The sequence below is a fragment of the Ooceraea biroi genome, chromosome 6 (genome assembly GCF_003672135.1).
Source record: "Ooceraea biroi isolate clonal line C1 chromosome 6, Obir_v5.4, whole genome shotgun sequence".
NCBI classification, from domain to species: Eukaryota; Metazoa; Arthropoda; class Insecta; order Hymenoptera; family Formicidae; genus Ooceraea; species Ooceraea biroi.
In genome coordinates, this window is record NC_039511.1 from 11,829,449 (window position 1) to 11,857,091 (window position 27,643).

A 27,643-nucleotide genomic window follows, 5' to 3' on the forward strand; every position below is an offset into this window, starting at 1 on the left:
CATTATCGGTGCAATTTCTGTCAGCAAATATACACTTCGTTTCCCAGTTGTGGTTCTCGCGTACGCGTTAAAATGGGAGATAATGGACGATTGGATGATTTTTTAATTTAAGAGATAACATGCTTCTATTCGTCCTCTCCTCTCTGTTGACGTGATAAACGAGATTCAAATTCAAAACGACCGAAAACTATTCGCAGACATTTTAGATGTATCGACGTTATCTTTGTTAAAGCCTCGTCGTGAATTGTGACGAAACTGACTAGTAGTGTAGAATATTTTACAATCATGTCGAATAAATTTCTCCTTATGATTAATAGTATATTGCATGATTATTAATAAATACTCATCCATTTTGTCTACGAATATATCAAATATAAAATCTGACTATAAAATATTCATATGTATAAAAAAAAGTGTTTTAGTCTTTAGTCGTCATTTATGAATAATACTTCCAAAGCTCATAGATTGCTTTTTGGCTTTATAATTCAATATTGGATCCATTCCAGATTCAAATCAGTTAGATTTTGATTAAATTCCTGCTAAAAACATACATGGACCTCGGCTGACTTCTCGGCCGAGGTATACCTAGATCCTTGAGGCTAGCTTTACGTACAACATATATACAAGATGTTAAACTGATTCCCGGCGATCAAATATTCAGGTAACGAGCACCGTCTAACCACTTCAAGTTATTCCGAGTCTGTGCCCTAAAGATTAGCATTCTCCAGCGGAACATGCAATTTTGATTCGACTATCCTGCGGCGCTCACTTCTAATTGAAGGTCTAATGCTAATTCGATTCGGATTGGAACCCTCGGATTGACTTCCCCTCGTCTTCCGGCAATTCGCTCTGGACCGACGATAGGAAGTATTACGGTGCGCGGAACTCGCTTTGCGCCTTTTGACTCCTGCAACGCCCATCGCGTTTCCTTGACGTTGATTAATGCGTATTTGCGTACACGTAAGTCGGCCACGTGCGGACCCAGCGCAAGTGACGTTGACTGAGCGCGTACAAATGATATGGTTTCGATTATCCGTCGCGCTACAAATATCACATCATTCGCACCCGCGCCCTTGAGCCACGTTATTATTAGATCGTTGCACGCGAAACGTTATGCATGCCCCGTCCCGAGCGTTTCTCCTTCCCTCCTTCCTTTAATCTTCTAATCGTTTCCTTGACGCTGGAGTCCTGCGCTGGTGGTACGCCAAAATTACCCTACGAAATTGAGATAAATTTGATTCTATTAAAATACGTTGTAATTGTCAACTTTCCTTGGAACAACTTGGCTGTCACGAGATACTGAATACATCACAAGAAATATTGTTACATTGTAAAAGCCTATGCGTGTTTCAGAGAACTTATGATTTGATGCAAACTTATAATAAAATTGTTTGTATAGAATTTATACAAATCTTTACCTTGGCTCTTCTTGTTGCAGACAATTCTGGGACACGTGAGGACTCATCGGGCATCAGCAGCAGCAGCAGTAGTAGCCTCACCACCACCACGCTGAAACGGAGTCCGCAGGAACGGTCTGTCCTCAGCAGCGCGGCGCAAAGGAAAGACTCCTGGTTCTCCGGCTGCGTTCCCTCATTATAATTCTGTGGGTGCACTAGCAATCTCACGTCCAAAGTGGCTAAGAGCGTAAGTCCCCGTCGAGCGCACCAAGAGTGCTCCAGCGGGGTGGACGGGGTGCAGGCGGCGGTGCAGCAGCAGCAGGAGAGACGAACACCGAGGCGCATGCCTTACCTGGGGCCTGACATGACAACCCGGCTATCCGCCATGTTTTACACGGTCGAGGTCGGGGACACCAAGTTCACCATCCTGAAGCGCTACCAAAATCTCAAGCCTATCGGTTCAGGTGCGCAGGGGATAGTATGGTGAGTAACTTGGACTAACGTATTCCACCTTCGTCTTTGGCAAACTTAAATTTTGTAGACTTACGTTCGGAACATGCAGAACAATTGCAATTTGATCATTGCGACTGTAGTTAAACGCGTGTTGAATTCCACACAGACTTGCGATCACGATAGTTGAATTAAGGACGGACACATGGCAATCCTGGTGGTGCCAATTGGCAAATTAATGCCTGCTTCCTATACTTTTCTTTCTTTAGGGAATGAAACTGTTTGGACTAAGACTGAAGAATTTTCAGAGCAACGAAAGATAAAAAATTGAAAGAGACTTTATATAGATCTAGTTTCAGCGTCCAATGCTGAGCAAAGATACTACTATATTGAAGACATTCTATTTATTGCGCGCGATATGTTCGCTACATTTCACTTGGATACATTCGGAGTCCCGAGTCTCACTCGTCTTCATTCATCCAATGTACGTAAGCGGTAATAATAGCGGCATCCGTCAGAGGCGGGCGAAAGTTTCCAAGTGAATTCGAAGTCGGGCGAGTGTTGTATCTCTCTCGCTACGTCGATCATACATCTCTAGGAGGGTAACGGAGATGAGAAAGGGGGAAGAGGATTAACTACGATTTCTCATCAGAGACCGACTGAATCGCGCGAATGCGATCGATCTGGGGGACGGAAGAGCGACAAGGGCAACGGAAGATATTGTTGGCCGCGCGGATGAACAGGAAGCCGAAGTAAATCGGGCAATTCGATTCGGAACGAGGGAGAATGTTGAGATTTCGCAGAAGCACGCGAGTTTCCGGAGGTGGCAGGGGAAATGCGTCGACGAGAGGCAGAACGCCCCTTCCTTGTAAGCCGGCGACGTGATGTTAGAAAAATCGTTTTCGGCGACAATTCCACAACGTTTTTCTGCCGTTCTTGTCGTCGTGGCTGCCATCAGGACTCGATCTCCAGACGAGGCGAATTAAACCGATGGCAGTTATTTTTTCTCGTGAATACCTGAAGGCTGAATAGATCTCGCGGGGATCTATAGTCGCGGGTTCCTTTCACATCCGACGTATTGTAACAGTGTGTAGGCGTGCTACGTGTCAGACGAAAGGCATTATGTGATTACATTGGTATCACAGCTGCGTCAAAGACGCGGTACGAATAGATAATGATCGATCGAGAAAGAGACGATATACATAAGTAGATATCTGTGAACAATTTTTCAAAAAAAATTGCCAAGTCTGCACGCTGCGGATTACTAGAATCTATTTTCCTACAAAAAGATGATATCGGAATATACACCAATTAAAAGAATACTTCGTGCAAAATGTTTGACACGATACTACAAATACTCTTTTTATTTTAACCTAGATTTTAACTAATAAATCTCTTCAAGTGTCTAAAAATACATAAACAGCTCTTATTACCTTCCCTTTGCCTTTTAAATTTGCCTTTTAAATCTGGCCATAAATTTCACAAATAGTTCCTTGCTTTAGTTTACCTACTTTACTCTTGTTCAAACTGTTAGCGATCTAGCGCAGATGTGCGCGAGGCAAACTTGGGAAATTGTCGAAATTCACTGCAAACGATATCGATCGCGCGGGTAAAGTGAGGGGGCCACGTGAGCGTCCCTTGGACCGTAGTCCTAGCACGTGTCTCTCCTTTCGACGACCAGTAGGAACTGTAACATTGCATTATCCGAGGGAACGCAATCTCGCACAATAGACGATGGTCGTGGTGCGCGGATAAGTCGAACGAGCGAACGAACGAACGAATAGTCGAAGGGAATGCGGATATCGGTTTTCGATAAAATTCTACCACAGCGTGGTGCATTACGGACAGCATGCGAGATGCCGTCTCGCCTCCTCTTTCACGAGGACCGGGCGGTTCTGCTCTCGAATAAGACGGTCGATCCTGCGTGCATGTGAAGATAGATCAGAAGTGCAAAAAAATTAATTAACGACGGCCGGATATTACCCATGGTCCTGTGCGTTAACTCTGACTTTATCATGGATACCGAAATGGATACAGAAATGATTGATAAAACCAAAGACTTCATTGTATCTTCATAATTTCTTGATCAGATCTCTTGAATTAGATGATATCAATTCACATGACACTGTTGTGGTCTTTCTTGTGAAATTTATTTAAGAAGTCGAGGAAAATGTGTTACTTTGAAGGTAGTTTCTCGAAGGAATAGAATTAATGATCTCTCAAAATCGCTGCACGTGTACCCGGTGACTCTTCCCGTTATTTCAAACCTATACGATACACAACAGTATCCAAGGAAGACGAGAAAATAAATGTTGAATCGTACAATAAATACGTTCTGTTTGGAGATTCACTCGTCAATTTAGCATCAGTGATTAGCTCGCGATTAAGTTGCGCTAAGACAAAATATACGCAAAGTGCTCTGAAAAATCCTGTGAAAAAGCAAAATTTAGGGGAGAAGCATTAAGCCTCATATTAGACAATTCCAAGACAATCGAGCACATACTCGCGCGACGCGGCTCTCAAAGGGAATCCGGTGAGAGAGAAGAGGCGGAGATCTTTGAGGGATTGCCAGGTGGAACGGCCGAGCCTAAACCGAGCTCTCGTTCCAAGAGTTATACATCACGCTCGTTTGTCCTTTGATACTGCTGTCGGTGACGTTGTTACGGCGGTCGACGGAGAAAAATTACGCTCCGCGAGACGCGCCGCGCATTTCGCATAACGTGGGGCGCAAAGTGTAATTTAGCGTCGCGATCTCCTGACAAGCTTGCATCCGTGCAATAAATAACGAAATTTGCAACGTGCCACGGCTGTATTTTAACACGTTGAAATTTATGTCCTCGGAAGATCTGATTTATAGAATGAAAGAAATTCGATAGAGCAGAATACAAGTCTATCGAATAAAATGAATTCTTGGAGAACGGAAAATTAAAGAAAGATATACATATGTCTGGATAAAACGAAATAAAAAACGAAATACAAAGTAGAATGTAATGAAAAATTTTTAAATCGCTCAGCTATTATCTATCATTTTCAATTTAATTCGCTAAAAGTTGCATCGGCAGATAATTATGCGATCAGATGCGCAATTAAACAATCTTGAATTTCTTTTGCATTTCTGTTGCAGCGCGGCGTATGACACCGTCACTGCGCAAAATGTGGCAATTAAGAAGCTATCTAGACCCTTTCAAAACGTGACACATGCGAAGAGGGCCTACAGAGAATTCAAGCTCATGAAGCTCGTCAATCACAAAAATGTAAGTGTTGCGCAATCCACCCGCGTTTGCGACTATTCTTAATGCGTGACATGTATTTACTTTGGGCACGCACGTGTCGCAATTAGTGTCTTTGAAAATTGCAGCAAGACCGGTATGTTTAACATTGTTTATCTTTCAATATGGTCCTGTTGAAATTAACGAATGCGGATTTGTATATGCATTTTGTTATCATTGTAACGTTATTTGCAATATAACGTTATCATGCGGGAGAGTATAATTACATTTTTTACATAAATATATGATTATAATACTCATATTTTGAGAATGTTTAAAAAATTTTGTTAAATATCCCATTTAGATTAAATAAAAATATAGCATAAAAATTGTAAAAAAAGCGAGAACAATTGCAGCGAGGAAATATATAAGTAGCTTGAGCTTCCATATTACTTTTTACAATGCATAATTTTTCTTTGATTTTCATTAAGAGTATAATCGAATCATTAGTCGAGATTAGTCGACTGCAGTTTGTAGAAATCGAAGCTAAAACAGTTACTAATAAATGTAGAAACGCATCAAATGCTACCCAGTTTCGATCATCCCTTTTAGCTCGATGCTGGAGGCGCAACAATGTTGCGGAAATATTATGCAGTCTCGAGAGAAACGAGTTTGAAGTACGGAATCCGGAAGTATGCTTCGGAAGTATAGAGAAGAAGGATGAATTTAATTAGTCCTTCGGAACAATCCAAGTGTGCCAATTATCGTTTAATGATAGCATACGGAAAAGCATCTAAAGATCTCCTTTGTTGTCGCATCCAATTTCTCCGCTTACGGCTTGTCGCTTTGCAGATAATTGGTCTTCTCAACGCGTTCACGCCGCAACGATCGCTGGACGAGTTTCAAGACGTGTACCTGGTGATGGAGCTGATGGATGCAAACTTATGCCAGGTGATCCAGATGGATCTGGATCACGAGCGCATGTCGTATCTTCTCTACCAAATGCTGTGCGGCATCAAGCACTTGCACTCCGCCGGCATTATTCATAGGGTAGGTGATGATAGTGCCATTCCCGACTTGCGCTTTTGCGCCCAAATGAAAATTGCATAACGGCCGGGGCAGTTTAATCCGCCGTAACGAGATTCATTAGCGTCATCAGTCTCGGCAGCGCCGCATATTATATCCGCGCTGCTGCTGCTGCTGCTTCCGCGCAGCCAGAAGAAATAACCGTCGTTCAGATTAATTTCCCGACGCGCCGCATGGATAATAGAATAGCTGGCCCGACGTTATTCGTTAAAAATGGGAACGCGCGGCGCGGCTCATGATGCGATTATGAGACTATCACGGACGCGAAGGATTTAAAAAATGTATGCAATCGGATAAAGTTAACGCGCTCTACACGTTACGCAATATCACGGCGGATTCTGATTACGTTTGCATGAATTTTCGCGTTGAATTGTCTGAATTGTCTTGCCTTTAATGATGCTCGCGTAATTGGATCTGTAAAATTCGCTTTTATTTTTCGCACAGGATCTAAAGCCGAGCAACATCGTTGTGAAGTCCGACTGCACGCTGAAGATTCTTGACTTTGGCTTGGCGAGGACCGCTGGTACCACCTTCATGATGACGCCCTATGTCGTTACACGGTATTACCGGGCGCCCGAGGTGAGCGAAATCTCTTCTTTTTCTCGTGCCGCTATCTGCAGATTCAATTCTTTTGCTTACTCGGAACGTGTGTCTGTTTGTATCAGGTGATTTTGGGTATGGGTTACAAAGAAAATGTGGATATTTGGTCGGTGGGATGTATCATGGGAGAAATGATACGTGGTGGCGTACTCTTCCCGGGCACGGATCACATCGATCAATGGAACAAAATAATCGGTAAGATCGATTACACAATAATCGCATTTTAAGTAGCTGGACTTTGACAGAAAATCCGATTCTCGAAACAGAATCAAGTTTTACATAAAATAAGAAAAATTGCAGTTCTTTTTCAAATTTCTTTGGAATTTTGCCGTTATAAACTAGGTCACTTTTTACGGAATTTAATTTTTCTATTATTTGCAGAGCAACTTGGCACTCCGGCCCAGGAGTTTATGCAACGACTACAGCCGACCGTCAGAAATTACGTGGAGAACAGGCCGCGATATCCGGGCTATCCCTTTGAGAGGCTATTCCCGGACGTTCTGTTCCCTTCAGATTCCTCGGAGCACAATAGATTAAAAGGTGAGTGGGTCACCGAGTCGACGTCCGCGTCGCGGAATCGATCGACGGAATCGTGCGTTCCGACGCACGAGCGACGGGAGGATTCCGCATTCGCTGCCTTCCGCATTCGCTCGTTCTTCCTTTCATGTTTTTACTTCCTCTTCCAGCGAGCCAAGCCAGGGATCTATTGTCGCGCATGCTCGTGATCGACCCGGAGCGACGTATTTCCGTCGACGAGGCGTTGCTACACAATTATATAAACGTCTGGTATGACGAAGGCGAAGTGAATGCGGTAAGTAGGTTCTATCAATTTCAAAACGAGCGAAATGGAATAAGTTTTAATAGTATGAATTAAAATTTCAAAATCGAAAAATAATACCTTCGAGTAGAATATATCGTATCTCTTCACTGTTTAAACGTTCTGATAACATTTCTACGAAAAATTGTTAGACTCTTCTCAATCGTTCACACAAACTTCAATTTATCTTGCAGCCTGCACCAGGCCCATACGATCACAGCGTGGACGAGAGGGAACACACGGTGGACCAGTGGAAAGAGCTGATCTACCAGGAAGTAATGGAGTATGAAACAAGCCATAATCCCGCGGCGGTTGCCCAGTCATCAGAGACGGCTGGGAGCCGGTAGATACCGCGGGGTAGCAGCCCACATGCATCCGCGAACCCCTTCTCGTTGAGGAAGCATCCGGACACTTTGACTTATTGCGTAGACGTCGCAAAGGCATCGTAGTGAGATGGCAGGAAGGGAAACCGGGGGATGAGAACGAGACAGAAGGAAGGCAGACAGAAAAGAAGATAGATCGACGTCCGCGAACTGATCTCCCTCTGACGATCTTTTAAAAGCAGGAAAGAAACGCGCGGGGGAAAGCGAACAAAATATCGAGGCTTACTCTGTCGAGCGTCGCAGGAAGGCAACGGTTGATCCTTCTCTTTCTTGGACGACGTGGACAAATGCTCCATCAGAAAGTTATCGAGAAATGCTTCGGATATCCTGGAGATCTCTCGTCATTCTCCTTGCGATTACCGGAGCTATGGGAATCGAGAAGGATCGCGAAACACGCCGCGAGACGCGTCAGGATCGAAAAGACTTGATCCTTTGATCAGAGAGAGAAAGAGAGAGAGTGGAAGAACGAGCGAACTGCCTGAACGAAGAAGAAATCACCGCGTCATCGTCCTCTCAACTACTGCCAGCCTGGGTTGTCGGACGAGTCTCTTCTCTCTTCCCCTCGGTTCACGCGTCTCAACACCTCGCGACCACCGGGAACCTATAGAGCCTCGATCCACGGCGCGATATTTCTGTCTCAGTCTCCGTCATGTTATTTTTTGTGGTGTCCACTTGATTTTCTCCTTGCGAGTTTCCGATGCTCGAAGGTGTTTCTGATTATCCACATCGTCCCGCAATCTTGAACGACACTCGCCATGCATTCTTGTAGCAATAAAATCGATGTGGAAGATAAACGATGTGGAGATATCACTCCCGTGGCACGGTTTTCAGGTTTCACGACGATCGCAGACTCGATCGTTCCTGTTAATTTCTCCGAAGGAAAGGAAAGGCTTGAACGATCGAGGGTGCGCTCGATCGCCCGTTGCGACCGGCGGAAGGACTGATCGAGCGCGTTTATCGTTTGCGCGCGAGCAAGTACATATACTATATATTTTTCGTACCATTGTTAAGCACACACACACGGGAACACACATGATTCTGAATCACGTATATCGTAACTTTAACGCGAAACTATTCTACGCTCTTTTAAGGGATTTACGGGGTACAAAGTTTACACCATGAGGTGATAAGGGTGAAATTGATCACAGAGCTTATATGGTCGCTCGATCGTCCTGTTGCGGGCAAAGCCGGGCGATCGCCCAGATGACCCAGACCTGACCCTTCGGTAGGAAGCCGGAAGTCGCGCGGGAAGACATAAGTTAGGTATAATCGTTAATTTCATTCATGTGACTCCGTACGATAAGATACGCGTGTCGCGCAGTGCGACGAAGCGCGTAACGCGCCAGGGAAATCGCGTCACACGCCGAGTCTCGAAGCTGATCGTGCTCTCTTCGGGGGAAGGAAGCGCGATCGGCGAGGAGGGAGTAGGATTTTTGTACATAATAATGATAATTATTATTATTGCGAGTCCAAGTTTGCGCTGAACGGGAAATGTCCGCACGATCTCGCGTACGATACCGAGTTTTTCGTAAGCGTGCAAAAACCTTTTCGTTCGGACCTACGCGTCTCCGCTCTGTGTGCTTTTGTCTCGGTCGTTATCAGTGCCAGTAGAGATATCACTTCGCGATCTATCATGATGTTTCGTAATTTGTAATTTCCTTAGCCGTAGTTGGGATCGGTGATGAGAGCGTTGATTAGTTTTATCGAGTCGATACGGAGAGCGAGGGAGGAAGAACTAGTGCAATGCCACAACGATCGATCCTCGTAACGGCGTAATCGGGTTACGCTATCATTGCGATCCCGCAATTACCGATTATTACGCTTTTTAAGTAGGGCGGTAGCGATACCGCTTCACGTGCAATCTCGCGTGCAACGTGCGACGCGATGGACTCACGGTGCTTAGTACTTTTGCAATCGGCGAAACGAACCGGGGAGGAACCCGATGATAACTCGACGCAATAATCGGTGGAAGGTGAAGGTAACAATCGCAATCGCGTGCGGCAGATCGAGAGCGGCGATCTCGCTTAGTTCGCGCGAAGTATTCCCAAAGGCGTTTATTGAATTTTTATTCTTTTTATTAGATCGTGTGAATTCGTACTGTATAGACGAGTATATAGTATAAAAGGGGAGGTGTACCTCCTCATCTCTCTCGACAGAGTATCGCGAAGCGACCGTCGTAACGATGAACGCGAGGGTGGACCGGGTTGAGGGAGCCGACGCTGATGATGATAACGACAACTACTATATGAGATAATTGTATTTATTACGAGAGGAGAGGGGCTATACAAATAAAATACCGAATCGACGAATGATGATGAAGAGTAATTGTATAATGTAAACGTTTAAATTTTTATTTTCCACGACGATATAGTTATGTGAATATAATTGCTACAGTCCGATCCAAATATAATCAAGCTTTTGTAACACTAATTATAATAAAAAAAAAGTCTAATGACGATACTGCTGATAATTACACGTAATGTATCGCACACACACGATTAAGGAACAAGAAAATATTATATAAAAGTACGAGCTAGATAAGCGATCTCGTTTTTGCGACGTGTACGGAAGCGGAGAGCAGTGCGCCAAAAATCTTTACAAATTCAGCTAGTTGCCGTCGCGCTGCCTGGACACGCGACTGTCCCTTTTTCCCCATCAACGCATTTTTCTCTCGCATATTGTCTGACACTGTGTATATCCCCATATATGCGTATTGCGAACGAGCTTGTGACCGTTATGAGACTAAGAAGAAACGCTGGAACGCCCTTGTGTCGCGCTAGTTTCGAGCTCTGTCCGCAATTTGTTGCCAAGAAACATTGTACATTCACGGCTTGCTGTATTTTGCAATAAGGGAGCTGATGAAAATTTCCGAGCTCGAGATGGACGCAGCAACTTTGCGGTGTTCCAAGTGTCGATCCTGTAAAACAAAAAATAGACTAATTAAACGGATCGTTCTGTGAGATTAGGTTCCTAATTGCCAAAATCGGAGATTGGTCTCAAAATTCTGAGCAGATAAGATAATTAAATCCGAGATTCTTGGATCGTCTTTCATCCTTCGGAGAGGGATCATCCGTTTAGCGTCTCACACACACACATTGAATATTACAAATCACAAAATTTTCGAGCCACTTGGATTTTGTAACATTAGAGACATAATTCTCCAGAATGAAAATTCCCCCCTTGCCTTTTTCAGGCTCATACATCCCCTTCTTTAAGGAGTGACATTTCACTGCATTGCTGTGTCTGTTTTGCCATACCATTTATTCGCAGATTCGTTGCGCATGTCTCGTCCCGGGAATCAACGCATAATGAGATATATTTTACGGCCCACGCCACCACCGTAAACCGCGTTAAGTAAAGTCAATTATATTTAATTAACGGACGATACTTTTAGCAATTAAAGGCGCACCCAGATTATACACCTCTTGGGCATTGCATCTGTACACAGGGTAATTTCTGCGGCCCTTCATGTGCGTGTACTCACAGGGTGACTCTCGTTGAACTTAAGCGAAAGACAAGAGACAAACCAAACAAAACAAATTAAGAGAAACCAGAACTAAGAAAAAAGTTGTAGCTGTTCCAATAGTGCGGATGATGGACAGGATGAGCGACAAGGGAGAGAAAGTGAGGGAATGCGTGCGTGCGCGTGAAAGAGAGAAAGAGATACAACTATTTTTCCATTTAATCAGCTAAAAAGAGCCTTTTTCTTCGCACAGTGAGCGCGCTGAAGGGAAACTCGGTGAACCGTGATTCCTTGAAAATTTCGTCCAGCTCCTTCTTGAGCCAGCACAATCTTTTGAATCACTTTCGAGAATCGCTGAATCGCTTGCGACGTTTCTTTCCCGTCTGCGATACAAGAGAGAGAGAGAGAGAGAGAGAGAGAGAGATATTGAGAACAGACAAAGATTTTGTAATATTCGCTACGATAATCTCCCCGCGGTATATTTGTACCTATCGTAATTGAGAATTTCTAAAGATTTTTGGATATACGCCGTGTTAGCGAGAAAGAGAGAGAGTGAGAGAAAGAATGGGAGAGAGTGAGAGAAAAAGAGCGAAAGAACGCGAAGATAACTACATTCGCCCGGTTTCGGAAACGTTATCACTTTTATCGAACGGGGAGGAGGGGGCACGGCCCGGATCACACCGCAGGACATCGTCCTCGATGAACAAACACACACACACACACACATACATACATGTAGCAGTCAGATACACCACACGCGCGCGTGCACGCACGTACACACAGATAACACACTGTAATGTAGTTTCGTGGCAGCTCGTACTACGTTCTTCTCGTTTCCATAGTTAAAGCAAACGTAGTAAGCGATAATAAACGGTAGCGAGTAACGATAAACAAGTAAAGTAACGATAACGATAACTTAATAAATAGTAAAAGATAATAATAGTCAAAAGAGAAGAATAAAAACAAAAGAAGAGACGTTGTACGCGGAGTGTCGCGTAGAGGGGTGGGAAAGATGAATGGTGGAGGGCTCGCCCGGTTAATTACCTCGCGAAAGCCGCGCGATGACTCCCCTATTTCCGGTGTATCGATCGATCGCAAAATCGGCGCGAAACTTACCTTAACTCACTTCTTTTCAATACGTAGAAAAAGAAACATGACTGTATACGACGATTGTTAGGATCCGGTGAGCGCGCTCGGAACGCGCAACGTCGATAGCAGAAAAGAGGAGAAAGAAGGATATAAAAGCGATCAACGCGATTGTGTCGAGCGAGAAGAGACTGTAGAAAATAGCGGGTACCTTTCAGTCATGTGCCTTTGACACCTTCGGAAGAGAAACCACACTGATTAACGCACTCGAGGCCGAGAAACGATGAGGGATACGGATGGAGAACCTAAATGGAGACGTTACCTTGAGGGACTTCCTGAATCCCTTCTCTTCACGGCATTGAGTATTTCCTATTTTATCCTGAATATATTCGCGAGACGAAGGAAAAGTGGAGCTCCCTTAAAGTAACGTCTCCAACAGTTGACGGAATCCAACAATGTCGGAGATGCAAGAAAAGAGAATCAGAAATGAATATTATTAATGAATATATTGAAAGAGAAATTTCTTTTTAGTTTGCTAATTATAATTAATCTCCTCTCGCTTAAATCCCTCTTTTCTTCTTTTCTCTTGCTCGTTTTTGCGTTTTTTGCTCAATATCATATCGTTATTGAACTCCTGATGAATCACGATGCATGAAGAGTGAAAATAATCCGTAATTTGTGACAATACAATCGGAAGTTTCTATTTTTAAGTCCTTGATTACAGTTAACGCTGACGATTATATTTTCACCGCAACTTAATTAAATTTAATCTCGATTCGTATATCTTTTCGCGTCTCGGCCTCGCTCGTTCGACGCACCTTCAAGATTATGGAAACCATGTTGCGCTTTCGCGGGCAGGATCGAGTCTTCGATTCGCGGTGATCTCGGTGAACGTGTCCTGGCGGCCGCCAATCGCTTCCGAAACCAGGGGAAACAGACTCTACGTTATTACACACATACAATATACATAGAATCTAGAGTAACAGAGAAAAGGTATGAGACGGAACTCGGCTGACAGAAGCACCGCGATTGAAAATATCGTAGCGAGAACGAGATGAGCGTTAAGGGATACTAACTAACGATTAATAATGATAAATCGTTTAAAGAGCGGGTGAGTGGCACATGAGCGATAATTCTCTTTTTTAACGCGCGATGAGGGAGGGCGGGATAACGTGTAACAAAAGCGGATTATTTTGAACGACGACGACGACGATCGACGCGTCGAGCGAAGCTCGGTTTGGGTGGGCAAGGGAAAAATTAATTAATGAAGAGAAACAAACTAATAATGTCCATGTTGCTAAACTTAGCGGTGAGATAGATATCGCGCATAGGCGAGACGTCTTAATTTAAAAGAAATTAGTCCTTAATATAGTGAGAATGACAGAGAGAAAGGGAGAACGAGAGGGTGAGAGAGAATGAGCGAGAGTGAGAACGAGAAAGAGAGAAAGAGAAAGGGAGAGAAAGAACATGCATACACACCACAAACACACAGGACAGCGTAGCGTCTGCGATAAAAATCACTTAGGATAGACATCTAGATCGTTATCGTATCGAGCCCGTTCCTTCGTATGTAGAACATAGCGCGGAAAACGCCGATGATTCTGAGTGACCGCGAGGGCGGTCACTTCCGGTAAAGGAAAGAAGCGCTCTTCCTCCAGCGAGCGTCGTTTCGTCCCGCGAGAACAAGGACGCGGTGTGTGGGGTGGATCGAAACGGGATGATCAGAACGATTTCGTTAAGGGCTCGATTCCGCGGAATGATCGTTACGATCACAGATACTCCGATTGTTCCGCGGGAACAATCCAGCCTGAACTGAATCGATGTCGAGGCGACATTTCCAGATCACAAGCGATCGCGACGGCTCTACAATCTCCGCGAAATTTGAACTCCCTTCGAAATCCTGATCCGACGAGCTAACTCGTCGATTCCGATTTCGATTCCTTCGACGCCGGGTCACGGAGATGGCCCCCTGCCGATCGACGATGACTCCCGAGCGAGTTCTCCCTGTCGTTTCCCCTGTTGACAGGAACGGGGGTGGACCAATCGCCAGAGCAATAATGTTACTTTTACCGCTCTTTCGATCTGTGTGAACCTTCCGTGGTGGAGCTGTGTGGAACTCCGGCCACGTTTTCGTCGAAATTCCGGCGAATTGCCCGCGAGAGTAACAAGAGTCGAGATGGAGTTTCGATCGACGATCTAGAGAGAAATCTTGGCGTAGAAATTCGCTCGTTTCCTCGCTGACGATCTCTCGCCGGGACCGATCGGCGATCCGGCAGGCGCGAACTCGTTTCCGCGGATTTTCGTTCTCAAGCTTGGTGTACTCTCGACAGTTTTACCGTGAATCCCTCTCCGGGAACGATCACGGACGGGGTGCAATCGATCGAGAAGTGATCCTTCCTCTGACTCGTTTATTCAACGAGTGTATCCTTCGAGTGTCACGCATACAGACACATACACAGATGACAGTCAAGATTCATACATTTCCGGTATGAAGCGACTCCTCGATCGAGCGTAAAAGCGACCGTGAGTTTCAGCAGGAGTGTCCATTGGAGAGTTCCACTCTTCGAGGGCTGATTTTCTGCCGACGAGCGGTCAGTTTCGCTTTCTAGGAGCGGTACTCGACAGAACGACCCTCACGGATAGCGGAATCGAGATTGAGTCGGCAGAGAATTTCACTCTCCGATGACGGTTCGCGGTACAAACCCTCGAGAGTGCACCCTGCACAGGGTCTCAGACAAGAAATTGAGAAATAAAGGAGATCATGGAGAGCAGGGGAAGAAAAGTGACGGGGGCGAAGCGAGTCTTTCTTTTTTCTAGAGCCAACACTCACGGATACACGGACGTACACATACACACAGAGTAGTCACGTGAAAAGCGTAAACTTAAATTATTATAAATACTATATACTAAATTAATATTATTGAATATATACCTCTTCTGTACATACAAGTAAGCGACAACAATAATAATGAATAGTAATTGATGATCGTGTACGATGGACGAACGGTAGAACGGGGCGAACACAATAATTGCGCATTGTTTTTAGCAAAAGAAGAAAAAAAGAAGAAGAAAATGGTGGCGACCGATTTATTAAGTTGTGTATATTAATAAGTACGATTGTATTGTAATTATACACTTATACTCGCGGCGATACGATGATATAATTGTATGAATCCATACACATACACAACACACATACACACACGAACGCAGTATAAATATTATAAATACATTATAGTAACGACGACGGCGATGTGATGGAGAGACAATGGTGATTTTTATTATATTACGATTATTATTATTATTAATTATTGACTATTACCATTATTATTACGATCATTGCGCTATTATGGTTGTATTATACTGTATTGAGGAATATATATACCGATACGAGAACTTCATGAGTCCAATTAGACGTGAGCGTGTGCAACAGTAAGCCGAAGTAAACAATGAAGAATAAAGGCGCGTCGTGTTATTTGTACTTAGAGAGTTGTACCACTTGTATCTAGGCCAGATTATACAATCGAGGCTCGTCAGAGATTCTGCCGTGTTTCTTTCCTTCCAATCTCCAATCGCTATCACCGTCGAAACGCTGCATCGAGCCCCAAAAGGGCTCTTCGAAACGAACATTCGTCGTGCGATCGGAAACGACCAGCAATATCGATACCCGATGATCTTTTTTATTCAACAGGCGAAGGGAAGCACGTTTTTTTATTTATTTGACGCAAACGTCAAAATTGTTTCAATTAATATGCGCGGATGATATCGATGTAAGTAACGTGTAATACTTCTTCTACAAGAATATCAGATGGTAGCGTGTATACTATCTTCGAAGGCTTCGAGTATCGATAATCTGGAGCATCCTTTGACTTGGGGACTTCGGGACGTAGGATAAATTTTTTTCATCGACAAAAATCATCGTCGCGTGTCGTTAGCTCTTAGCCTTTTGCGAATACACCAATGTATCAAATCGCGTTTTGTCGATCGATAACTCTCTTGTTTGCATTTTGGATTTTTCTAGGGATACACATACGTACCCACAAACACAGACACACACACACATATACTGACACATATACACATATACACAGGTCCGCTAGAAGCGACTTCGCGAAAAATGGACGAATCGGGAAATATCGATCACGATTCTTTATTTGAGAAGCCGTAAATTCTTCAGCTTTTAAATTAATGTACCATTGACTTCATAATCCTATAGATAATTATTTCCTACCTTTTTATTTATTTCTATTTGTCTAATTAAGAAAATAAATACAAAAAATATTTATTTTTTTCTAAGATTAAATATAATAATGAATATTTATTTAGGTATTAGAAAATTACAATTTTATGAATTTTTTGTTATTGACAAACATTCAAAAACGGATTTATTCTATAATATTTGATCCTCTATATGGATCCTATAAATGGTGCCAATATTTTAAAAATATATAATGATCAATATAACACCATGCAGGGAAGCGTTAGAAATTTTTGGTTGAAATCGAATAAGAGCTCTTATTCAATCCTATAAAAATAGCATTCTCTCGATTCGCCCGTTTTCTTTTTCTTGCGGAAAAAAACACAGAGGAGCCGTGCGTGTCCTTTATCGTCTTGGAAAAGACGAGAGATACGAGATGCTAGACGAGAGTGATCTTCTCGCACGTACTTGTCCCGGGAGAAGTCTCGAGATTCTTTCGAGACCCAAAGATTTCTCAATTTGCAAGAGGAATCGATCCGTATATTATTTCTTGGCGAGCTGAACCAATGCTCAATGCGACGCTGCCGTTGGTCTGAAATCGATAATAAAAGAGAGCTGATGAATTACGATTTTCTTTACCTGTCTGTGTACCTATAGGCCTGTATAACGTGTATATGCAGAGAGTGAGAAAGTGGAATATAAAGGAGTAACAATAAAAGTGAGAAAAAGGAGGAAGCAGCAACAACACAAGGATACACACTTTTTATATATATGCATGATTTATAAGTTTTAATTTTTAATATTAAAGGAGATATATATACCACACACATGTTGTATGTGAATGAATTATTGGTTATTTAAATTGATGTTTTAAAATATGAAACCTGGGCTTCTCTCATTTTTCTGCGGCTATCTCCCCACCTCTACAGTGTATCTACATATTTTTATTTTTACTTGCAAACGATCAAAATTGAATTGTATTAAAAATACCGAAAAGAGTAATAGTACTTCGAAATGTTTGAAATATATTTTAAAGATAGAAAAGTTGAGTAAATAGATTCTTCGTTCATCAGTTACATAGTGAATATATCTTTTAATACGAATGTCTCTTTAGTAAAAATTTGACATAGTTAGTGCGTTTAGTTGTCATAATAACTAAACGCACAATAATTTTAAAAATGTATATTGGAAAAAAAATATATAAAATATTCTTCAAAAATTTGAACGAGATCAAACGCATAAAATCAATACACACAAATTCTGAAAATAGTAAAAAATTCGTAGACTTAATTCTTGAAAGGTCTTAACGCGGATAATATAAATATAATGATGAAAATAAATTTGAAACCAGTCGAACCAGTGATTTAGAAGAAACGATCTAAAACACTTTTCAATTATATTATATTGTTATTGGTATCATTACATAATTACCATCTCTTTGATCTGACTCGCTTTTTCCGCCTTTCTGAAAAATTGAGCGATCGATTCTCGAATCGATGCGATCAATTCTCGTATACGGTGCCAATTTCGCACGATCGCAATTGTCAAGTTGCGATGATCCGAACGCGTCGCAAACGCAAGTCGGAAACGCGCATTCGCGATTCCTGGACCTGAAACGTCCAAAATTCCACAAAGTTGTTAAACTGCCACGATGGCCGATGTGCTGAAGGCGTGGTTGCGCACGAGACTCGGTGTACTCATGGATCTCACCCCGGACATGTTCGGCCGCTACACCAGAGACGGCACCTTACTGGCTCAGATTCTGCATAGCTACGGTATAATCAGCAGCAGTCAATTAAGCACGATCATTCGTACCCAGGATCCGGCGGTGTCCAGAGTCAACCTGAGGACTCTGCGAATTTGGCTCAAACTGATTAACGTCACGCTGAACGATGACTGCATCAACGATATCTCTAAAGTATCAGCCATGACAAGTAGCAAAAAACTTAGATTGTCGATTAAAAAAATTAAAAAGTAAATAAAAAAGAACCGTAAAAATCGGAAAGGAATTTAAAATGTTTTTACTCTCCTATTTTAAACATTTAAAATTTTTACGTTATCTTTGCGCTATTAAAGAATGCTATTAAGATATAGAAATGTGCGAATTTTTCCAACCAGATCCTTTTTTAAGACGGAAATAAAATATCATAGAATAAATTAAGGTTTCTTGTAATTCACCCATTTTCGGTATTATCGCACAGTGCGATATGATCTTTACGTGAATGATGGCCCTTAGGGTAAAGGTGCGGCAGCCCTACAGCTTTTCTACAAGGTGTACCTAAGCCTGGAGGGCAAGGACCGATTGCACTTCATCGCTTTGCAAAAGGAACGAGAGAAGTTCACGCCGACATCCAGCAGATTCGAAGTCTGCAAAGTATCCGAGGATCCACCACCTTACCATCCACCCGAGCATCCTCTCTCGAAGCCGTTAATCAAGGCAGCTGATACCGTTTTCTGGCACAGAAATAAATTTTGGACGATCACGGAGGCGTGCAGGCGGGAACGACGGCGATTCGAAGCCATCATGGAGTATCCTGTGGTCGAGCCGGTCGAGTATTTCATTCCGGAAGAGATGCCGAAACGAAAGGAGGAGAGTGAGAGGCTGGACGAGTTCGCTCGCAGGTATCCAGCGCGCAAGATGAAAAAGGGATACCAGGTGGTCGAATGTTGCCCCGGGAAGAAATCCCTGGCCATATCTTGCATCAAGGATTCCGCGGCTGCGGCGCAGTACGTCGATTCCCTGAAGAAGCGTAGTGAGAAAGCGGCTAAATCACACGAGTTGAAGCTGAAGTCGCAGGCGGCGATGATGACGGACGCGTGGGAGCAGTTGCTGAGGAAGCAAGACAGATCTTTCGACGAGGCTCTCGGCAGACGAGTATTGGATCAGTCGCGATATGAGAAGCGGATGATGAGGAAACTCTGCGAGGTGTGGGATTTGAGGAACAGGATCGTGGAGAACCGCAGGATCGTCGACGCGATGTTGCTGAGAACTATGGAAAGTGAGCATCGGTTTAGCGAGGATCGTTGTCGGGAGATAACAAAGGGAGAGACTGAAGATGTAGAAGTGGAAGCTTGCAGAATGCGCGAACTTCGCCGGAAGATCCGCGATGAGAAGGTGAGCGATGATGGATAAAATCCTTTCTAAGCAATTAATAAAAATATGAGAAAGAAGATGCAAGAAATATTTAATATAAAAGAATCACAAACGGACTGTGAAGTATAAAATAAAAAATATTAATTAGCTAATTAAAATAAGAATAAGAATGGAAGATAAATTTAAACATATAAAAAGGCAAGTCAAAAGAAAATATTATCAAATCAGACATGAGATATTCTTTATAAAAATGAAAGTAATATTTGTCTATCTTGGATTTCAAGGAACAAATTTTGAAGTAAAACGTTTAATGCATTTCAAGGTGCGCAGGATGAGAGAAAAGCATCAAGCAATTTGTGCAGAAATTTTAAGGGATCTCACAGATATCGCTGTAAAAATTGCACAATACCGTCAAACAAATAACAGTCACATTTCGTATTCCATCTGGAGTGAATGCAGAACATTGTTCCTAAAGAGTCAGTCAATATTTGAGGACTTCGATGAGATCGTCGAGATAGAAGACAAAGGAGAAACAGAGAACGCAGAAGAAATAAGGAATAAAATACAAATAACGATAAGTAGAAATAAAGTAAAAAATGGAAAAGATCTAACTATCGAAGAAGAATTCCAAGAGAAGCAGAGGCTGCATCGGGTGAAGGTGGAACATCGGCGAGCGCTAGCCAACACGGATTTCGAAAATTATCAAGATTTAGCCGCGCCCTGGGACAAGTTCGTGCCGGAAAGAGAACAGGAAGCCGAAGAAGCATTCAGATTGGGTTGCATTGTGTTAGGTTACATAGTTCATAGGCTGCTGGAGATTTTGTACCCTTCGCCAGTTGAAGTGGTGCCTCGTCCAGTACCGAGGGTCAAGGTCGCGGCCATTATTCTGGGTATAACGAATTTTACATTGCACGAGCAGCTTCGGGAGTTACTGAAGGACAGCGGGATTCGCCTGCTGAGGATGGAAGACGCAATCAATCATTGTCTGGAAAGGTACAAGCAAGAGATGTCGCACGTGAAGTACATCGATCTGAACATCGTTTCAGTGACGGCGAAAGACGTCAAAAGACTGGAGACTAAGAGCAAGATAGACGACCCCAGGGAGCGCCATTTGAAGAGGATGGAAAAGACGAAGGTAATGACACCTCGATCCGATGCCGTGGCTGAGGAGAAACAAACGCAGACACCTAGACAGATACCTTACGACGATACGGATTCGATTTTAAGTGACACCGCGTGTACAGGTAGAGAATTTCTTCGAATTTTTTCGATGAAATAATACCAATAATTCAATAAGATAAATCATGAAGCGTTATTATATGCTAAGAAAAACTGTTTTTAAATGTGGAAAATAATGTTAATAATTATCTAAATCTTAGCGATATTGATTTTCCAGTAATGGACATTAGATACATTATAAAACTATTAATCATTAAATATATTTCTCTCTCTCTCTCTCTCTCCCTCTCTCTCGCTTTATCATTGATCAGAATGAAAGTTAATATGATTACTATTTGCGGTATCTTTTTTTGAGTGGAGATATTTGCACAAAAATAGTAATAATCGATATATCAAATTTATCTGATAATATTTAGGTAAATGGATTTATGAATTTCTCATGTTGGGTCAACCGATTTCCAATGAACTGAACACCAAGATATTGATTGAATATTTGAAAGAAATTGAAGATATCAAGGGATGGGCATTAGTAAATTATCCTAATACATATGAACAAATGGCAATGTTGGAGAAAGCGTTGACCGGTCGTGAAGTACCCCCTGACCGTAAGGTTATCAATTTTGCGGACATCAATATTGAAGATATCGATCCTTCATCACCTAGGATCGTATTTGAGGAAAATGGAATTGATGCACTTGCCATATGCAGGTGCGTTTTATTATGTCACGTAAAATTATGGCTGCATAAATAATGCCACAACAATTAATGTGAAATTCTCTCGTAACATAAATTCATTTAATAATTTTATATTATAAGTCTGCATAAAAATTTTTTGTTATCTTGTTATATTTCATATATTAATGTTGGCTTGCTTTTATTTGACATTTTTTATAACAATCAAATACGATATGTGCATATACAGGGTGAGGCACCTAAAACAGACCACCTGAATATCTCAGCTGTTATTGGTGATAGAAAAAAATGTGTCAGACCAAACTTGCATAGTTTCGAGGGACACATAATTTGTTCTAAATAATTTTTTATTAGGTGGACGCGTAGAGGTCATATGAAGGTCAACTTCGTTTTTTTAAATGGTATGATATGTTTTTTTACGTACCATCTAGTAGAGCGTTTGAAGATGCGCACATTGATCTACGGGTCAAAATCATTCAAGGTCACTGAAGGCTAAAATTTCTAAGTGCTAGAACTATTTCATTTCTGAGTTTACGGTATTTTCAATAGCAGAGAACTCTAGGCAATATAAGAAATAATGATATGAACAACTCAGAACTTCTGGGAAAAGAAAAAATTTCTAAGGGCTAGAACTTTTTCATTTCTGAGTTTACGGTATTTTCAATAGCAGAGAACTCTAGGCAATATAAAAAATATAGATATCAACAACTCAGAACTTCTCGGAAAAGAAAAAATTTCTAAGGGCTAGAACTTTTTCATTTCTGAGTTTACGGTATTTTCAATAGCAGAGAACTCTAGGCAATATAAAAAATAATGATATCATCAACTCAGAACTTCGCGGAAAAAGAAAAAAATTTCGAACGGCTAGAACTTTTTCATTTCTGAGTTTACAGTATTTTTAATAGCAGAGAACTCTAGGCAATATAAAGTAAATTATTTTCCCTTGCAGTTGGCCTTCAGTGACCTTGAATGATTTTGACCCGTAGATCAATGTGCGCATCTTCAAACGCTCTACTAGATGGTACGTAAAAAAACATATCATACCATTTAAAAAAACGAAGTTGACCTAAAAACTATTTAGAACAAATTATGTGTCTCTCGAAACCATGCAAGTTTGGTCTGACACATTGTTTTCTATCACCAATAACAGCCGAGATATTCAGGTGGCCTGTTTTAGGTGCCTCATCCTGTATATATAAATTGATATAAATATGTACAATACTTTAATAGGCAATCTAGATTATTGCTGAATCCCATCTCTCGAATAAAAGATCCAAGTAGCACGTCAACAACATTCATGACGATCTATATCAAGGTAATGGCAAAACCAGGAACATTGGATAATCAAGAACAGCCTTGTATACCTATACCCGAAGACGCTAGCTCGATGGACGAATTCTACACTAGCGAAAACATCGCGTACAGATTTTTCTGCAGCGTTTTCGACCGTCCGGCTTTGAAGCAGTTGACTGAACTTATCATGGGACAGTTCTCCACGAAGAAATCTACTTTGGAACTGTATGAAGAAGTTTCACAAACACATCATGGAAAGCAAAACTCGCAGATCGATTCAAGAGCGGCCATTATTAAACGCTTAGTGCCGAAATCTAAGTGGGAAAGTTCACAGTGCGAAGAGAAAAAAGATGTCGAACCTGAAATTCACGATTTACAAGCGGAAGTGAAAACGCAGCTCGTTAATGATCATATTAGGCCTGGAGAAGACAATTGGCAATGGCTAGATCTTCCCCAGTCTCCAGTTTTGCTAGAAGTCCTAGGTACACTCTGGGAAAGCGTGGAAGAGGCTTACATAGAAAGCTTAAAGGAGATCCTTTCCTTGAAGAGAATGCATGCATCATCTATTGTGCCCTATAAGGATCTCGTGTTAAGGAATTTGATGCAGTTTGTCGAGCGGCCGGATAAGCGACAAATTTTATTGCAAGATTTTCATCGTGCCTTCAATGAAGTCGACGAGGATCTTAGAGAAGACATGGATATGAAATGCGAATTGCATTGCCGTGTTAGTGCAGAAATTTAAAGTAAAAAAAGTATTATATAATGGTAGTGAAACAAAATATAGAAATATGCAAGCGAAAATTATAATACTTTAATATCAATTTTAATTGTTAAATATTTATATTTTTATTTCAATTTGTTCTAAGTTTAATTAAATTAATTCTAAAATTAATTCCAAAACAATTTCAACCAACTTTTACTTATTAGTCTTAAATTAATATTTCCTTGATTGAAGAGAGTTTTAGATGTATTTTTGGAAAAAGACAATTTTACTAATTTTTTTTGTTTATGAGTCATAAGAATTTCCGTATCAGGTCGATGATTTTCGGACGGAGTTGTGGGAGCTATGCGACGCACGACGACACCAAGCCGAGCAAGAAAGGAGACGTGTCCTGCGGAATCAGTGGATTCCAGTAGAAGCCACGATTTTGGTCAATGTATATACCGGAATCCTGCAAGTGGAAATCGACAGATTTGTCGACACTATGCAACTCCTTCAAGATTACTATACCTCAATGTCTCAGAAACTTCTGCAGGATTCACGATTCTCTAAGGTCGTTCTTGACCACATCGAAATGGAAGACTTCCTGTGGGAGACTTCATCAAGCACAGACAAAGACGAGCAACCGACATCAAAAACGAAGAACGAATCGATCAAAGCCTCCACTCAAGCAAATATCGACCGTTTCAGAATCGAGATTGAGAATCTGTTGATCGACGTATCGAAGAGTTTCGATCCTGATGAGAGTAGCGTCTACAATTTTATCAAGGATAATATTGGACGTGTGCGAGATGTCGCGGATTCCATCTCATCCATCGTGTTGGAGACGCTAAAGAAAGAGGAGAAAATCGCGCTTCCAAAGACTGACATGAGGAGTAAAGATATCGACGACACCTCGTCTGACTCAACGTTCACCAACCTGGTGAGAAGAAGTCGTGACCTTGTCGAGGAGTGGCGATATGCCGTTTCGTTCGAGATCGATCGTGTTCGTCAGAGATTGGATGTTCTGAACGCAGCTGCTCGATCAGATATTACGTTCCTTTTAGATACTATGGGGCAGGTCTATCATCGTATTCACCACTACATCGTCGAAAGGTTGGTACCTGGAGTATCATATTGATTTTTTGTTAACTAATGCGTTTGCGCAATTATGGCAAGATATAAGTTAAATTTTATGGAGATTGAAATTAATTAGTTGATCACGTAAATAGTAAAATTTTTATTAAAGTTTTAATTTTCCAACTTGCATTCGACTGCACGTTGCAATATTTCTCAATAAATTATTAATTAATCACGTTTTAAAAATGAAATACATGACATGTAGCGTAATATACGCTTTACATTAAGATACAAACGAGAGATCGAGAGCATCAGCGAAATGGCGAACGTCTTTTGCTTCGCGATCGAGGAGGAGAAAGCGATTCAGCAGGAATTATTATTAGACGGCGACCGATTCGTCGTAAGACCGAACGTTTTAATGTTCCCTGAAGATCCCGAGCGGTCCTCCGTCTCGATCAAGGAGGCTCTTTCGCCCCTGCGATTCCGGATGGTTCAACTCGGCCGACTGATAGACATCTTCCGGCGAATTGCTCCTCGCGGAAATATCAGTGAACGCGCTTTAGTCTACGTCCTTCAGGATCTCGTGTCCTGCGACGAGAAGGACTGTTATCCATCCAGTGTGCCGTGTGCCTGGCGTCAATTGCGACCGCCGGATATCGAGAGACTGATCAAAGGGCTGTTCGGCGCCGCCGAGCGTATCGAGTGGCGTGAATTCGTCCTGTACGCGATGGATCTGCCGATGCCGACACACCAGGACATCTTGAGGGCGCGAACGGCCTTCGGGATGCAGGATCTCGACTCGAGGAAGGTAGTCGGCCGTAATGAATTCCACTCGACGCCGTTGTGGTTTCTGGAAACCACCTTGCTGGCCGAGCGTAACTCCCACAAGGATCCTCGCAAGGATGTTGAGACGCTCCCGGTCGAGGGTTTCGATCGTAGTAATTACGACGAGGTAATGGACATAATGCTGCGCGAGGAATCGCGATTAGGCGACCGCACGGTCACTGACTCGAGATCGAAGAGGGACTTCATAGAGACCGACGAGGGTGATTCTAGGTAGATGGAAAATGTGTGAAATACAAATTTGTAAAATGGAAAGAAAGGAAATTTTGTTGACGTTGGCAAAAATGTGATTCGTCGATTACGATAACGAAATTCTCGTTTAAAATTCTTATTTTACTTCAAAATTAATTTTAATTTCCTGTTTGAGCAATTATCCACTTTAATTCTTTCTTATTTTTCTTTTTTTTAATAAATAAATGAGATTCTCCTTTTGCGGATTCTTTCCAATTTATTTTCTGCGAATCGTAGTTCTGACAATGCTATACTGAGATCGATGCTGGCCAAGGAACTTCTTTGCCGGATGTACCAGGTAAATCGAAACATGGTTCATTACCCCGCTATGCTGCTAGCCTTCTGCAAGGACGAGGATCCCCGTGAAGGTCTGGGGAAGGCGTTCACTCTTGCTATGGGCGTTAGAGTCTGCACTAACACGGTGGAGGGTGAGAGATACGTCGAACAGCTCGTCAAGGAGAAGGAACGCATTAGGAAGCTAAAATTGAGCCGGGATTATCTCCGACAGGAGGCTAACGAGGTAATTCGAAACGGCTCTGTCGAAGCACTTAAGTTAATGCGTAATTTACGCGATCTCATTCTTAGCTGCCTTGTCGCATAGACGATGAAATAAATGATGAAAAAATAAGACAAGGTAAAATTTTAAAAAAGTATATAAAATATAGTAAAATACGATATAAAACAATAATGCAGTTCTATGTTAGCATCTTTATCGACCATAATAAATATCTCTTTTTTTAATGCTAAATGATAAGATAGATAATTAGAAGCATCGTTTATTCTATGGAGAGATGCAGTAATTAATATGTTTTAATAATACAAATGCAAAAAACAAAATGTAATGTAATGTAAATTAGTATTATATTTATAGTTATTATATTAGTATTATATTTATTATATTTATATTTATACCCTGTTCTGTTACTGTAACAAGAGCATAATTTAAAAAATCTCGGAAGACAAAAGATTAATGTTAAGTTTCATTAGGTGGACGTAGCGATATAAAATTCCAATTTCAGATAACTCAGGATATTGTGAGTTACATAATGAACAGAGTGGATAAAAGTATCTCTATGCTCGAAAAAATGCGATCCTCGGATTTAGCTCCGAAACGTCGGGTAATGGTTCAACAGCTAAACGGATTGGATGAGATAGATCCGGCTGATCTCTTGCCAGCGGAAGTAATAGCGGAACACTTGGTTATAGAAGACACGTCGATTTTCAATGCCGAGCAAGAGTACGAAGCCACTTTGGTGTCGATATCTCCCGCAACGCTCGAAGATCACAAAGAGAATCAGCGAGATGAAAGAGTGATCTTTTGGCTCCCGCGTAATATTTGCATAGTAAATTTATGTTACATTTGTATTACACTAATAAAATTAGATATCCATAAACAAAGTGAAGAAAAAGAAAATCCGAGAGAAAACGTATTATATAATAATTATGTATATAAAAATTGACGTTTTAGATAAACAATCTTTTTTCAGGCAGTTTTGTCCGCGTGTCTACCGAGGCTCGCGTTGCAAGCAGATCTCTTTCAGACTTCGTTGAGTCTCCATGAAGGAATAATGCGCGCATACGATGAACTAACAGACAACGAACTGAATGATGAAAGAGACGTCGTTCTGGCTCACCGTCTGGTAAATCACGATTTTATCCGCGAATTGCTCTCCGCTTCCAGCAACTTCGTCTCGAAAAATATGTCAGATTTGTTACGCAGCATTTTGATGAACAGAGACAATGTAACGGTAGACTGCTGAAGTATTTACAAGAATATTTGAACAGAAAAAAAGTCTATGTAGGATATTATAAATTAACGATAGACGATATATTTATACGAA

At 41.8% G+C, this 27,643-nt stretch overlaps 4 protein-coding genes across 4 annotated transcripts; all 4 read left to right on the forward strand.

The window, feature by feature from the left end:
- Positions 1–1,740: 1,740 nt before the first annotated feature.
- On the forward strand, positions 1,741–17,567 carry LOC105285161 (stress-activated protein kinase JNK). The gene is made up of 8 exons (XM_011349166.3): positions 1,741–1,880; positions 4,972–5,101; positions 5,909–6,106; positions 6,587–6,721; positions 6,808–6,937; positions 7,124–7,282; positions 7,429–7,553; positions 7,754–17,567. Exons 1-8 carry the CDS (start codon positions 1,741–1,743, stop codon positions 7,904–7,906), a joined length of 1,170 nt encoding a protein of 389 aa, XP_011347468.1. The 3' UTR covers positions 7,907–17,567.
- Positions 17,568–17,690: 123 nt separating this feature from the next.
- Positions 17,691–27,641, forward strand: LOC109611337. The gene is made up of 8 exons (XM_026970340.1): positions 17,691–18,607; positions 18,926–19,804; positions 20,106–21,021; positions 24,608–24,764; positions 25,017–25,784; positions 26,040–26,322; positions 26,822–27,145; positions 27,290–27,641. Exons 1-8 carry the CDS (start codon positions 18,341–18,343, stop codon positions 27,560–27,562), a joined length of 3,867 nt encoding a protein of 1,288 aa, XP_026826141.1. The 5' UTR covers positions 17,691–18,340; the 3' UTR covers positions 27,563–27,641.
- On the forward strand, positions 21,061–21,772 carry LOC113562087. Its single transcript, XM_026970339.1, has one exon. It carries the CDS (start codon positions 21,402–21,404, stop codon positions 21,711–21,713), a length of 312 nt encoding a protein of 103 aa, XP_026826140.1. The 5' UTR covers positions 21,061–21,401; the 3' UTR covers positions 21,714–21,772.
- Positions 22,841–23,722, forward strand: LOC113562086 (sperm flagellar protein 2-like). The gene has a single exon (XM_026970338.1). It carries the CDS (start codon positions 22,953–22,955, stop codon positions 23,688–23,690), a length of 738 nt encoding a protein of 245 aa, XP_026826139.1. The 5' UTR covers positions 22,841–22,952; the 3' UTR covers positions 23,691–23,722.
- Positions 27,642–27,643: the final 2 nt, after the last annotated feature.

Coding starts and splice junctions, on each gene's coding strand:
- LOC113562087 (XM_026970339.1), top strand. CDS start 21,402: ATGTTGGGTCAACCGATTTCCAATGAACTGAACACCAAGATATTGATT.
- LOC105285161 (XM_011349166.3), top strand. CDS start 1,741: ATGCCTTACCTGGGGCCTGACATGACAACCCGGCTATCCGCCATGTTT. Junction 1,881..4,971: donor GGTGCGCAGGGGATAGTATG/GTGAGTAACTTG, acceptor TTTCTGTTGCAG/CGCGGCGTATGACACCGTCA. Junction 6,107..6,586: donor CCGCCGGCATTATTCATAGG/GTAGGTGATGAT, acceptor TTTTTCGCACAG/GATCTAAAGCCGAGCAACAT.
- LOC109611337 (XM_026970340.1), top strand. CDS start 18,341: ATGGCCGATGTGCTGAAGGCGTGGTTGCGCACGAGACTCGGTGTACTC. Junction 24,765..25,016: donor CACCACTACATCGTCGAAAG/GTTGGTACCTGG, acceptor CTTTACATTAAG/ATACAAACGAGAGATCGAGA. Junction 25,785..26,039: donor ACCGACGAGGGTGATTCTAG/GTAGATGGAAAA, acceptor TGCGAATCGTAG/TTCTGACAATGCTATACTGA.
- LOC113562086 (XM_026970338.1), top strand. CDS start 22,953: ATGACGATCTATATCAAGGTAATGGCAAAACCAGGAACATTGGATAAT.